Source organism: Camarhynchus parvulus, chromosome 4A, assembly GCF_901933205.1.
Source record: "Camarhynchus parvulus chromosome 4A, STF_HiC, whole genome shotgun sequence".
NCBI lineage: Eukaryota > Metazoa > Chordata > Aves > Passeriformes > Thraupidae > Camarhynchus > Camarhynchus parvulus.
The window spans coordinates 17794930-17809497 of NC_044600.1; the positions used below are offsets into that span (position 1 = coordinate 17794930).

The following is a 14568-nucleotide window of genomic DNA, read 5'->3' on the forward strand; positions in this document are numbered from 1 at the left end:
CTCTGCTAATCTGCCCTGCTATCAGTAAACTCCTGTCGCTCTGTAATCCCTCTGGCACAGCAGTTGCACACAGGGGAGGGAGAGAGGCACCTCAAATGTTTACATTAGAGACCTGCCTGGAAACTGTATCATTCTCCTCTATATTCCGCAGTTGTTTGTATCTTTCTTGGGGACAGAGTATTCCAAGATTCCAGGCTATTTCACCTGGGCTGTGGGTGCAAGTGGATCATCAGACTGAAAAATAGGGAAAAAAAAAAACAGATAAGAAAATTGCACTGGGACTTGGGTGTTCTTTAAGTGAGATTAACTGACAGGAGAAGATTTAAGGAAATAAGAAGCACATAGTAACTTATTTTCTTGGGGGATTTCCCTGCCTTTTGCAGATTGAATTTGTGTTTTGGTATCTTAAGAGGGACATGTGCACAAGAGGATCATTCAGTGTCTGTCATTAAGTTCAGGGTTATTTTTCTGCTTGGAGAATAAATGAGTAGGCATAAACCAGAGGAAGTAATACTGGGATGAGACTTCTTTAGCCAGAGTGTAAAAAGTTCAGTTTCATTTGAAAAGTGACTCTGGTAAACACCCAGTACTACTCGTGTCTCTGAAAGTGATGTTTTTGCATTTGTCACCTCCTCACCTTTTTTATAAATACTTGTGATAAAAGAGCTGTTCTTCCTCACCCATTAGTGCTGAGACAGGCTGGTGATGTATCTGCATCCAATTACATCCCAGTTCTGGGACCTCTGCCCTCTGGGGAGCAGTCAGTGGGATTAGGAACTCAACTACTCCATTCAGGTAGAGCCATCACCTGCATGGCCTGGGAGTGCACCAGGTCCAGGGTCAGGTCTCATTCCACAACAGAAAATGCCCAGTCCTCCCTTGCTGCTCTTGTGTGTAGCTGGTGTGTTAAAACAAAGCCTAATTCAAAGCTGAGCTTGAAACTTGAGCCACCTTCTTTGTATCAAGGTACAGTTCATGGTGATCTCTACAACATCAGAGCTCAGTATTTGCTTATATTTAAGAGGGATTGTTTTCTTTATGGATTGTTTGCCAGGTAAATATTTAGCAAAGGAGACTCCTGTTTCTATTACATTCTTATTTTTCAAATAATTTGCTTAATAATTTCAAAAGTGAAATAACAAACCCACTGCACTTTAGCTGATACTTGTATAAGTAGAAACTGAAGGTGAAATGAGAATCAGTTTTATCATCTGAGAAACCAGGATGGCACTGGTGAGATCTGGAACCAGCTTCTTCCCACAGGTTTGTCAGAGCTTTCATGTGCTGGGTCATCTGCCCAGGCAGAGACAGTCACTGACAGTCCCTGCCAATCTCTCTGCAGGTGTCCTGGGTTTACGAAATACAAATCTGAGCTCCAGCGGAAAAGGAACCCCATTTCCAAAGGGAAGGAAGAGCCTCCTGCCAAGGGGGACACAAACACACCCAAGGATCCAGAGCTCCCAAGTGGAGGCTCCTCACTTGTGGCAGAAAGCTCTGGAGCTGCTGTGGTGTCACTGGGGACTGCAGAGCCTGGACTGGTTAATCCAGCTTTTGAGGAGACTGAAGAAGGTGAGAGTTTGGTACAGAGTGGAACTATGTATTTACCTTTCATGATATACAAATGAGGCAATTATCTCAGAAAATTCAATTTTTCATGCCCCCAGCACTGTCAGACATCCTTAATGCTACTCAGCCATTAGCAGTCATCAGAGGCATCTCTTTCTTCAGCAGAAGGGAGATGCATTCACGTGCATCAGGGGTGGCAGAGTCTGCTCACAGGCACAGAACTGTACAAAACCATTTGGAGAAACTCTGTGAGATTGCAGTGAGTATTTGCAGCCTATTCTGGGGAGAAACAAAGGCAGTCCCTGTCAATGTGAACGTGGAGCACTTAAAGCCCTTGCAGAAGCCAGATAATTAGTAACTAGGAAGTGTTCCAGGTTCTTGTTAATCTTGTTAGGAAAGTTAAATATACAGTCAGTTTCCTGGAGTGGTCAGTACCTCCCTCCTGGTGTTTTTGTAGCATAAGTTAGGTTTTGATTAACAGGCAGCTCTGGAAGCCTTGCAGATCAAATCAGCATCTCCAGTGTAGCAGCCTTGTCTCAGCTTGGTAGGAGGCAGCAGCATGGACACCTCAGTGCCTTGTCTCAGAGTTAGGCTCACCTTCAGCCCCTGTGCCTGGGACAGAGGTAACTCACAGGTCAGTTCAGTTCCCTGTTGGCTTTCTCCCAAAGCACACCTGGAGCAGGTTTTGCATCCTTGGTGTGACACCTGCCCTTCACCCTGTGCTGGGCCTGCCTGAGTGTCCCCGTGCTGGGAGATCTCAGCTCTTGCTAACAGCAACTTTCATCTTCAAAGTGCAGCATTGCTTCATCTCCACTGTGCTGTGAAACACCAAACATTCCTCCTGTTCTACAGGGAGGATGGGAAAAGGGGAGCAAAGGAAATTAGAGGAAGGAAGTTGCAGAGCAGTAATTACAGCTGGGTAGTCCCTTTCCCTCATGGGCATCATGGAAACTGGAATTTGTTATGTGTGTGCTTCTAGCAGGCCAGCTATCACAGGAGAAAAACAAATCTCTAAATATAGCCAAACCATACTGAATGCCTTTTAATAAATCCCCAGCAACAACAATAAAGAGTTTGACTTCACCAAAAGCTAGGAGAAAATGGGAAAAAATCTGGAGAAACTCTAAAGAAACAAAAGGGTTTTAAGCTTTTTATGTGACCTTAGGTCTCCTAATGGCTGCTTTCCCTCAGATGCTACATTGAACACAACCTGCCAGGGGTTTGAATCTTGGGGTGCTGTGAAAAGGAAAATTCTGTTAATGTGTTGTTTTTTCTCTTCAATTTCCACAACCAGACCTTCCTCAGAGAACCAGTCTTGTGGCTGAAACTACCACCATCGAAATCCACCGGGAAGATCCGGAGGAAGAGCTGGGGATGAGGATAGTTGGGGGTAAGGACACCCCCCTGGGGAACATCGTTGTTCAGGAAGTGCTGAGGGACTCTGTGATTGCTGCTGATGGAAGAATTGCTCCTGGAGACCACATCCTTGAGGTAGGGAAACCCCCATTGCTTCCTTGACTGGGGGAGGAGAGAGCCTGGAAAAACTGGGAAATCTCTGCAGCTGTGGGTTTTAGAGCACTGCTCAGACCTCTGTGTCAGCAGCATTGTGTGTCTGCTGGGGCTCAGGAGCACTGCTGGCATTCCTTCCAGTCAGACTCATATTTCTCTTGCATATTTGACAGCTTTTTGAAATGTAGGCCGTTTTGGACAAAGTAAAAGATTCCTACCTGATAAATTTCACACAGCAGCCCCATTTCTCTGCTCTAGTTAGGAAGTCTCATAATTGCCTGCTCCACTGTGTTGCTTAAGCTGCATATTCTCTGTGGGCAGGTCCAGGGTGAGAGCTGCTGACTGGCAGTGAGTGTCAGCTCCAAAATGAGTAAATGCAGAGCTCCAGCCCCACCTGACCCACAGCCAGGGCACTGCCCACACTGGCAGGGCTGTGTGGCCCTGGGTGACCAAGGTGACACCTTGTACACATGGTGACAACTGTTAGCACCTGCAGCCATGGCTGCCCAATCATCTGCCAAGCCATAAATCCTCCTTGTCCCATGGGACTGGGCATCAGGAAGGGCTGGCAGCCCCCACACAAGTGGCTGATGAGATCTCTGGGTTGGTTTCTCAGGCAGACCAATGGAATGACTCCTGTTTTATCCATTTGGATTGTCCATGTCTCAGTCTCAGCAAATAGGGCAGGTCCCACACTTAGGAGCCCTATTCACATCCTAAAAGACTGCACAGAATCTTGTGTGACAACAGGCAAAGCAAAATGTTGCCTTCTCAGAGTCACTCTGGTAATTGCATAATTAAGTGGATGATTCCAGAAGCTTGTAGGCTATGAGCCACTCAAAAGTGGAGATTTGGGTCTGCTCCAACACTGTACTGAATGCTGGAAATTAAGGAAAAGCAGATCTGGATTTACATGGCATGGAAGGAATGACTGAACATTTTTAGGTTTGTTAGCTGTGTGGGTTGTCCTGTCTTGTTCCTGTCCTCAGTTATTCACCAATTACAGTCTAATTCCATCAGCTTTCTTCATTCTTTTTTAGAAAACTTTGCTCCCTAATGTGCATCAGAGTCAGAGATTGCACAGGGAGTTTTCCATCCTACCCCAGCCTGGCCGTGCCCCACACTGTGGACAGTGCCTAATTAATGTGGGCTCTGATTAGTGAGTGCTTTGTTTGTCTTTGTAGGTGAATGGCGTCAACATCAGCAGCGTGACTCACTGCCAGGCTGTCTCCTTCCTGCGCCACCCAGGGCCTGTTCTGCACCTCATGGTCCTGCAGGAGAAGGGCTTTTCCAACAGGACTGCACAGCAGGATCCCACTTCCACGAGCAGGGAAGTGATCCACGTCACCTTGGTGAAGAGAGACCGAACCGAGCCCTTGGGAATCAAACTGATCAGGAAGACTGACGAGGCAGGGATTTTTATTCTGGATCTCTTAGAGGGGGGCTTGGCAGCCAAGAATGGGAAGCTGAGTCGGAATGACAGAGTCCTTTCAATAAATGGTCAGGATTTGAGGCAAGGAACTCCTGAGGCTGCTGCCCAGATCATCCAGGTGAGTTCAGACATGGAAATGGCTCTGAGTGGCTGCTGGCAGGGCTCCTGTTCTGAGCCACGGCTAGCAGAACACACCAGGACAAGCTGCATTCCCCCAAATCTCTGTCATGGAAAGTGACTCCCCTCTGGATGTGTGGGAGGCACCACTTCCAAATGAAGATAAACACCAGGAGTGGGAATCCGTGGTGAGTCAGCCCTGACAGGTCTGAGGGGAAGCAGTGGCTCATGGCACAGCAGTTCACCTGAGGAGATTGCTGCTGTTTGCAGCCTCTGTTGGGATGCACTGGGTGGATTCGTGCAGCAGACAGGGAGGGATCAGGGCAGCCTCTTGTGCTTCCAACAGTCACACTGAAGGTGCTGGCTGGGAGATGAGATGGGCTGGCAGCACAGACTTTGGACTGATTTGAAGCCCTTTCTCCCCATTTTACCTGTATTTGTGAAGAGAGACTGGAAAATGTGGGGCACCTCAGGGTAAAAGCATTCCAAGGTACTGAATGGGTAGAAGAGGGGTGGTCTTTCCCTGTGGAATGTGCTCCTGTTGCAGCATGCCAGAGGTTTTGGTGGAAGGAATGAGCAAGGAATTCTAGTTAAAGGATTAAGGACTGCTGCATGTGCAGCAGCAGATATCACACAGATCAGTTTAAATTCTTTATCTCCCCAGGCGAGTGCCTCCAGTTTGTGTTTTTATCTAGAGATCCTGACACAATGCTCCTCATCCCATTCTGTTTATGTCCCAGAAAGGATGTGAGGTCAGCAGGAGGGAGAGGCAGCTCTCCTCACAGTTATCAGAGGAGTGCAGTGCCATGGGAGAAAGAGCAGTTCCAGCACTGAGCTCCTTTTTCATGTTGTGCTTCTGTTCTGTGGCCTCTTGGAATTTGTTTGCATCCCACAAGTGGTGCTGCATTCCTGTTGCAGTGTGCACACACAACTCCCATATGAGGACCTCTTTTGATCCCACTGGAACCAGCAACCAGAACTGGCTTTGTGAGGTTTGGGGTTGAATCTCTTTGGAAGTGACATTTGTGTAAAACTGTGTCAGTTTTCCAAGCATGATCTGTTCCTCTGAGGGCTAATTGAAATCCTTGCATGAATGTAACTTTAAAAATCCCTCTTCCAAGGCCAGGGAAGTCACTCTGGCACCAGAGAAGCAGGGTCCTGTGGCAAGGAGTGAGAGTGGCAGCTGCATTTCTGCCATGCAGGGCAGGAAACACCCGAGTGAGCACTGGGCCCTCCCCCAGTGAGTCCCCCACAATGAGGTTCTGTCAGGTGATCTAAAGGAACAAACCCAGCGAGGGCAGCAGGAACAATGGGAGCACTTCCCCTGCAGCCCTGCCAAGGCCAGACAAGCAGCTGGTGAAGTGTTTAACCAGAGGTACCCTGGGGAAAAAATGGATGGGAGATGGTGAACAATAGATGAACAAAGCTGGGAGGGAAAGAGCTTTAACAACTTCCTGTGCAATGAAAGCATCCAGTGCTTGTCGTGGTCACTGTGTGTGGGGCAGCCAGTGTTCCAGCTCTGGTCACTCTGTGGCACAACACAAGATGCTATTTTGGTTGTTTGTAGCAAAGTGCAGGAATTAATCATCCCTTTCCACCTTCTCTTGTTTGGCATTTGTGGGGGAGGGAGGCACGAGTGAAGCCTGCCTCTACTGTTCCTTCTGACTCATGTTTGCTAATTCCCTTTTTCTTTTTCCAATCACATTCCCTGGCTCAGCACAAAAGACTTTGCATCACATTGAGGACCTGTTGGAGAACCTCTGTAGGAACTGATGCCAGCCCTTCTCTCTCCCCAAGGCAACGAGGGCTGTCCCTCCTTTCTAACCCAATTCTCTGTCTTTTTAATTTCCACTCCTTGTTTCTCTGGGCAGACCACGGAATCCAGAGTGAACTTTGTGATCCTGAGGCAGTCTGGGCTGCAGCTGGGGGAGCCAGGGGAGGATGGCAGCACCTCCAACAGCAGCAGCAGCAGCAGCAGCAGCAATGGGGGCAGCCCCGTGCACCACCGGAGGCGACCAGACCAGAGCCACTACAGGAGAAAATCCACCTACCAGAAGGTGGGGCTGGGAAATGAGGCCAAGGTGCTGCTTGTTCTCGGTTTAGCAAATGCATTGTGTTGTTCTGGGATGGTGTTTTATCACAGAAGGCTGATCAGCAGCTCCATTTCTGCTTGGGCAGGTTTGGGGCTTTTGAAAAACCACTTTGTCATCTATAGGGAAACATCATATTAAGGGGAAAAGGTGATAAAATTTCTTCAGTGTTGGTGCAGAGCTGGTGTTTAATCATTTAAAAGGGAAAGGGCAATAGGGAATTTGCCATCTGTGAGATTTGTTGGGATTTGCTTCTTGACATCCATCAAGCCTGCACACTGAGGGTGCTGCAGTGACACCCAGCTGAGCTGGTGTGGGGCCAGAGCCCTTTATGGTCAGGAGAAGAATCCCCAGGTGGCCCCATGGAGCTGCTGTGACTGCAGAGTGGCTCTGCCACCCCTCTGTGGGGCACAGCAAACAGCAGGAGCAAGAGGGCAATCCCCAGTGTGCTGACCCCAGAGACGTAATCTGTGTGCAGAACTTCCAGCTGAGTGACAAACCTGCTGCAGCTGCTCAGAGTGCTGTGTTTCAGTGGCCCTGGAGCTCAGGGAGTTCCTGTCCTGTGTGGCTGGAGTGTTGTTCCTGCATTTAAATCCCTGAGTAGCATTTACACCCTGTTGTACAGCCTGTGCTCTAATGTGTGCCTTCACTGCAACCTAAACATTCAATCAGGGAGAGCTTCACTGCTTGGCATGAGCAGCCCTGAGATGAGCTCATGGCTTCTTCCTCAGTGCAAAATTCCCCTCCTCAGAGGGAGCATCTCCCTGCAGCAAATGGATTTGGGATCATTAGGACAGCACTGAGGGTTCACTTTAGAAATGCTGCTCTGTATTCCCACCCAGCAAGGACCTGGGAAGCTGACTTTGCCCTCCAGCAACATTGCTGGAATGCTCTGGATGAAGGAGACAAATGTTGCTGTCTTCCAGAGCTGGGCTTCTCCTGTTAAATGCATTAATGAAGTGCATTTTGTGCTGTCATTGCTTTGTAGGATTTGCCTCAGGGATATGTAAGTCACGAGAAGACAGTTGCAATAAAAAAGGAGCCAAAGGAATCTTTGGGAATCACAATTGGAGGTGGAAGGGATAACAAAAACAAGCTCCCTATCTATGTGACAAGTGTGCAGCCCATTGGATGCCTCTTCAGGGATGGCAGAATCAAGAGAGGTAAGGGAGGCTCTCAGACCTTTTATCCTGTGGGGTATTTTCAATGGAAGCTGGATTTGGACACTGAGAGAGGCTGGAAAAGGGCTCCCATGACCCCTGGAGGCTGAAATGGGCTCCATAGCCCAGGTCTGTAATAATCCCATTTTATTTCATCAACAGGGGATGTCCTTCTGAGCATAAATGGCATCGATTTGACTCATCTGAACTACTATGAAGCTGTCTCAGCTCTGAAATCCAATGCAGCTTCCCACTCAGTCACACTGAAAGCCTTGGAAATCCTCTCCCTGAACTCCCCAGAGCCAGCCCTGGACATCAGGGAGCAGGGGTTCAGCTGGTCCCCTCTCTGGATCACGTGGCTGGGATTGCCCAGGTATGTTTGTCAGGGACTGGATGGAGAGCTGTTAATTACAGGGTTGACTTTCACTCAAACACTATAAATTAATTACTTTGTTGATGAACTTGGAAGTATTCCTGGTATTCCCGTTTAGCTGAAAGGCAGTGGAAAGCCTCCTTTGCCAATGAGATCATAGAACAATGAGTACATAAGGAAATTCCACTGCTTTTCTGGAGTGACCCATCATTCCCACACTCCTGTTGGACAGTAACCATGCTTTAGAGGCCCTGAAACCCCCTTTTTTCAAGAGTGATAGTCAATGTTAGATACAGTCCTTGCTAAAGTACTGCCTGAAATCCCTTTGTGTCTCTGTCTGCATCCCCTAACACAAGCCAAGAGACACCTGGGCTGTCTGGGAGTTTCTAATCTGATCATCTCACTTAGGGGCAGACATTCTTTCAGTCTAACTCTTCTTGGCTGTTGTAACTGTGTCATCTTCAGCATGAAGCAAAAATTATTCTGCACAGTTGAGTTTTCCTGCTGCCAAGCTTTTCAGGACAGGTTTTAACCTGGTAAGTTCCAAGGGAAGCTTGAATTTCCCTCTCCTTCCTGGAGGGGTGAACCTCTGGCTCCCTCCCTTTAGCAGTTACATCAAAACACTGTGAAAAGCAGAGTCAGTTGTCATCCCAGCTGACTGCAGGAGCATCTGCAGGTGGAACAGAAAGCCAAGCCTGCTGTGGGAAGCTTGGATCATTTACAGCCTTGTTCTTTGAGACACCTAAAGAAGAACCACTCACAAAGCCTCTGTTGTGTTACTTAGCAGCCTGTAAAGAAATGCTCAAGGAAAAAACCAGCCCAAGGAAAGGCAGCTTTTGTGTCTCCTGTACCTGACCTGTGCTCAGCAGCTCCTCCCATCTCCCTCTGCTCCCCAGGCATTGGCCTGGCTGCTCCAGGCAGGTCTGGTGTGAGCTGGCCCTGAGCTGCACCTGGAGAGCCCAAAGCAGGGCACGAACCCTCAGCTGCTGCCTGGTGTTTGTTCCCTGGGCTGCTGCTGCAGTGAACTACAGCAAGGCAGAGCCTGCCTGGGCTTCTTTTCTTCCTTTCCCAATTTCTCTGGCTGTCAGGTGACTTGCAGCCTCCCCATGCTCTGTGCAGGGACTGGAGTCTTCTCTGCTCCTGGGTCTCCTGCCTTCACTTCAGGAGTGTCCTGACATCACCTGCATTTAATGCACTGCTGGGAACTCCTTTGCTGCTGGGATTGATGTTCCCCCTTCTTTTGACTCCTGAAGCAAGAAGTGATTCCAGATTCCTTTTACTCCAGCCTGCATTCTGGCCTTGGAATGTGTCTGCAGTTCTGGCTGTGAGGGTTGGTAGGAGGCACCCAGCAAGGATCCCACTTCGGGATCTGACAGAACCATCTCCTGTTTCCAGCACTAAAGAGGGGCTGGAATTCCTGTGCTTCCTCCCTGCTTCTCTCACCTGCTCCCAGGGAGACCTGGTGGCCTCTGGCTGGTCACCCACATGGTGTTTGTCACCTGGGCATGTTCAGGGTGCTCTGGCACCTCAGGGAGGTGCAGCTGCAGTGAGACCCCAGTGCCATCACTGCTGTGGGGTGGTTCCATTGCAGAGAGCTCCTGACCCACCGAAACTGGTTTCCTTTGCACAGGACCAAGCCCCCAGTGCTGCAGGGGAATGTCCATTGCCCTGTGGCCCTGACAGACCCTGTGTGCACCACACTGGCACAGAAACCCCCAGAAATGTGCCCAGACTGGAGCCAGCACCGGCTCCTTTTGGCTGCCCTGGCCCCAGTGTTGGTGTGTCCTGCAGGGTGAAAGCTCAAAGCTAATTGCATGTGTAATTTTGGGTTTGTTCAGCTTTTTTTCCCCTCAGTTACTCCTCTGCTCCAGCAGAAATATCCCTTTCCTTTTAGAGGAATGTATTTCTTTCTAGTTTGAATCCAGACTTGCTGCTGAAAAGTGTGAGTTGAAACGAGTGCTCAGGGCTAGGGAAGTGAATTTGATCCTTGCAACACTTGAGCCCCCAGTGTGTTTCATTCAGGCCTTGATTCTTGTACCTGTGATTTCTGTTTCTGTCAAACAGAAACCTTGGTTTCTTCCTAGCATTGTGTTAAATCCACACCAGCCACTGACAGTAGATAATACCATCTCAAAAGCTGGTTTGGACTGGGCCCATGTTCTAATCCAGCACAACCTGGATCCCAAAGGTACCAGAAAACAAAAGTTTAGATTGATTATCTTTTCTCTCTAAGCCTTTGTTTCTTGAAAGCACAGTGCACTGTGTGGGTCATGGAGTAGTATTGGGGGTGGAAAGGCAATTTTCCTGCCTCTCTCTTCCCTGGGGTTTATCTGACTCCAGTCTGCCTCTTCCCACAAGAACCATGTGGAGCTCCCAGTCCCACCCCTGCAGCTCAGCAGGGACCAGGAACTGCCAGCTCAGCAGCGTGCTTGGCACCATAAACCCTGCACCTCGACCTTCCCTAAACTCTCCCATTCTTTTCCCACAGTCATTTTTGATTGTGGTAAATTAAAGTTTTTCTTCCTAGAACCCCTTTTTAATATGGAAAATGGATTCCTAGCAAACAGCCCTTTCCAGCTCCTGGAGAAACGTGCCTGATGTTTTTATTTATGTTCTGTGCTGACGTAGCCACTGCTGCTCCCGGGGCTATTCATTTGCAGAAGCTGCCACAGCCATGGCTCAGAGCTGTGTTTTTGCACTTGTGTGGTACCGGTGGAAGGAAAGCATGGAGGATTCAGTAAGCTCCAGCTGGGGCTCCTGGTGTTTATGTGTGAAAAACTCCTGCAAAAGTAAATTACAGTTTGAAAGTAGGTAATTGGATCTTTCTCCTGGTGAGAAGTTAACTGGGGGAAGGCTTTTGAAATCTGAAACTCCTCAGCAAACTGCTCAAGCAAAGCCCTTGAGGCAAAAGCGTTTATTAGGAAAAGTTTAGCTGCTGGAATAGCTCAGCGGGTGATGATGAGCAGGAGTTTCACAGCTCCGGTGCCAGGACTCAGCCCGAGCTGGAGCCAGGGCCCAGGAGAGCTCCTGCCACACCCTCCGTGTCACCTCGGGGGCTCTGTGCCACCAGCCCGGGCCGTGCTGCTGGCACTGCCATCTCACAGTGCCCGGGCTCCCCGAGGACACAGACCTCACTGGCTGGCACCCAGAACCAGGAGCTCTCACAAGGAGCCCAATAGCAGAATGGACATCCTGGATCCTCCCTGCTCTCACCTGGCAGCTGCTGCACCTCACATTTGCTGCCAGTGATGCTGAAAGCCTCCCTTGTGCCACTGCAGTGCACAGAGGGGATAAAATCCCTCCACTCTCATCACTTGCATGGGTGTAGCTGCTGCTCACTGTTCATTTGGGTTTGTCTCTGGTGCTGTGGGTGTTCATTAGCAGAATTCATGAAGTTATTCAGGAGTCTTGCAGATCCCAAACCCCTTTAGAGCTGGGTGATTTCCTCTTAGCACTTAAACCAATACTCTGCAAAGATTTCTAAAGGCCTGGCATCGCCCCATTTGAGAATTAACCCTCAGACACGCCTTGCAAAGGAGTGTCCCAAATCCTAAAACTCAGGAAAATGAGGCTGTTCATAGCTGTGCTTTCCATGAGGGAAAACATAAATTCCTGCTCAAGCAATTTTCCTCATAACTTCTCTGTTTTTGACACAGCTACCTTCACTTCTGTCAAGATATTGTCCTTAGTAAAGGAAACCTGGAAAGTTGGGGCTTCAGCATCGTGGGAGGCTTTGAGGAAAGCAAAGGCAACCAACCCTTCTTCATCAAAACCATCGTGCCCGGCACTCCCGCGTTCCGGGACAGGAAACTCAAGTAGGTGTGAGGTACCCGGGAACCATCCCCACCCCAGGGCTGGGGGTTCCAGACTTCCAGCCTTGGAAGGAGCTCAGCTCCAGGTTAATGACTCTTGCACAGTTTGGAAGTTAATATTGTTGCCAAGCTTGTAACAAACTAAGGCCTGCGTTAAGCAGTGTTCTGGTTTTTCCATAAAGGTGCAAGGAAAAGGAATTGACAGCCGTTTAAAACCTAACTGTGAATGGTTTAATTGAGAAATTAGGTGAAAGTAAAAAGGGGATGTTTGAGATGAATCTTGGAGGTTGCAGACTATAAAACTTGATGGATTAGGAGAAGTATCCCAACAGAAGCAGCAAAAGCTCTCCTGTGCAGGAGCCTTAACTCGAGCTTTGCTGAGATGGTTTGTGGTGAGATCCCAGTGGGAGGATCAGGGTGGGGCTGCAGGACCCCACAGGCACCTCCGGGGCGCTGAGCTGGCTCCGGGGCACCATGGGCTGCCAGGCACAGAGGCAGGGGACACAGCTGGGTGCAGGGAGCTGGGCTTTGCTCCAGAGCTGAGGGGGGAGCCCTGGGCTCCTGCTGCACTGAGGGACAGGCTGTGGGGGCTCAGAAGGGGCTGGGTGTGCCAGAGAGGGGCAGGGCCCTCTCCCAGCTCTGGTGGTGGCAGTGCAGCTCAGGGCCTGCAGCTGCAGGACTGACCTGGGCCAGCAGGGTTTGACCAGCACAGCCTGAGCCTCGCTGCTGTCACCCAAGCACCAGCAGTGTTCTTTTCCCTGCCCCCTGGTTCAAGGGAAGAAGTTCTTTCAAGGAGGAGTTGATGGTTTGGCTCAGGGTTAATAATGACCCCAGTCCTGACTGGATGCTGTCTTTGGGCAGGTGTGGAGATGAAATCGTGGCAGTGAACGGAGTGCCAGCAATAGGAATGAGCAACTCAGAATTAATCCCAATGCTGAAGGAGCAGAGGAACAAAGTCACCCTGACCGTGGTGTCCTGGCCAGGGAGCCTGGTGTGACGGCTCCACAAACCCCCAACACTTGCAGGTATCCAACAGCAGCTGGGCACCACCCAGGCCACACCTGCCAGGAACCAGGGACTGCTCCACTCCTCCTGGTGCATTGCCATGGAAGACTCCTTGCTTCCTTTTTATGGAAAACATTTTACCAACAAATCTGGATGCTGAATTCCAAGTAAGGGTTAATCCAACAGTTGTTGAGCTTCCCAGGCTCATTAAAGCTCCTCAGGATTGGTGGAGCACAGAAAGCTCTTCCCAGTGTTTCTCCACAACCTGCCCTAGAGGCTGCTGAGGCTTGCCTTGATTTTAGGGCTCTGCTTTCCATTGAGTATTTGAACAGGTTAAAACAGAGGCTTTAAAAGCAGCTGCTGGATCTGTAAGGATGTGGACCCAATTTAGGCATTTCTGTCTATCAGGATTCCCAGTCCTGATTTTTTGGTGTCAGTAACCCAAGGGATGATTTAACACATGAGAAGCCCACAGTAACTCAGAGCTGGTGGAGCTGTGTTACCTGCATGAGGGTCCTGGCACAAATCCCAGGTTAGGATCCTGCCAACTCCACTGATTTATTGCAAAGGGACAATTTCAACAGCTTAAAGAACCACTCTCAGAAGTATCAGCAAGAGGGGTTTCATTGAAATATGATGTTGCAAAATGTGACTTTATCAAAGGTCAAGGGTAAGATTCACTTATTGCACACAGGTTTCCCTGGTTTTAGGATTGATAAAAGCAGCTTTTCCCCAGAAGGGAGTGGGCTGGTGTCAGACAGCCCTGGCCCAGCCTGATGCCTGTCTTATTTTTCTGTTTCCAGTGATGAGGGGCAGAGTTCAGGCAGGGGCAGAAGCACCTGTACTGGCAGGTGAGATTTCTCCTGCAGTTCCCTTCATGTCCCTCTTACAGCTGGAGCAAAATACCAATTTATGGGATTGGGGGAAGCTCAAAGGATCCTTGGCTGCAGGAAGAGTCACCTCCAGAAGGAGACTGTGCCCAGCCTGGCTTCAGTTCAAACCCACTGTGCAGTTAAAATTTACAATTAAAGAACTGAAGCCCAGGCAGGGTGCTTTGACCTCTGACACTGTGAAAGTTCCTACTTGCAAACTCCACCTGAAGCAATTCCCTTTTCTAGCAGTTTAATGAGCACCAGAGATGATGGGTTCTTCTCAAACCAGGTTGCACTGAGAGATCTTTGCTCCTGTGCTGTCTCTGCTGCACCTTTTGCAGGAGCAGCTTTGTAAGAATCCAAGGAGTCTGTCCCCTGTCCAAATGCTGCCTGGAACGAATGTTTAATTCATTTGAATGAATGTTTAATTCCTTGTAGCAGCCATGCAAGGAAGAGCCCAGGCCTGGCTGAAGCTTCTCCTGGGCTCCTGTCATTTGCTGTCCCTGGGCCTTGTTCACACACAGTGACTTCACCTCCTGTGCTGGGAGCTGCAGACAGGGACAGCAGGGCCTGTCCCAGAGCCCAGGGCACTGCAGGAGCCTCAGCTCATCCTGCCAGCAGCCCAGGGCACT

General features: G+C 49.4%; 1 protein-coding gene across 1 annotated transcript in view; it reads left to right on the plus strand.

Moving 5' to 3' along the window:
- Positions 1–14568, plus strand: part of LOC115914990 (ligand of Numb protein X 2-like) — a 28805-nt gene extending 14237 nt beyond the window's left edge. Inside the window, exons 3-10 of the mRNA XM_030967900.1 lie at positions 1343–1569; positions 2861–3057; positions 4260–4625; positions 6496–6681; positions 7703–7877; positions 8037–8247; positions 11904–12062; positions 12921–14568. Coding sequence (XP_030823760.1) covers positions 1343–1569; positions 2861–3057; positions 4260–4625; positions 6496–6681; positions 7703–7877; positions 8037–8247; positions 11904–12062; positions 12921–13056 — 1657 coding nt within the window. The 3' untranslated portion in view covers positions 13057–14568. The remainder of the gene's footprint in view (positions 1–1342; positions 1570–2860; positions 3058–4259; positions 4626–6495; positions 6682–7702; positions 7878–8036; positions 8248–11903; positions 12063–12920) is intronic.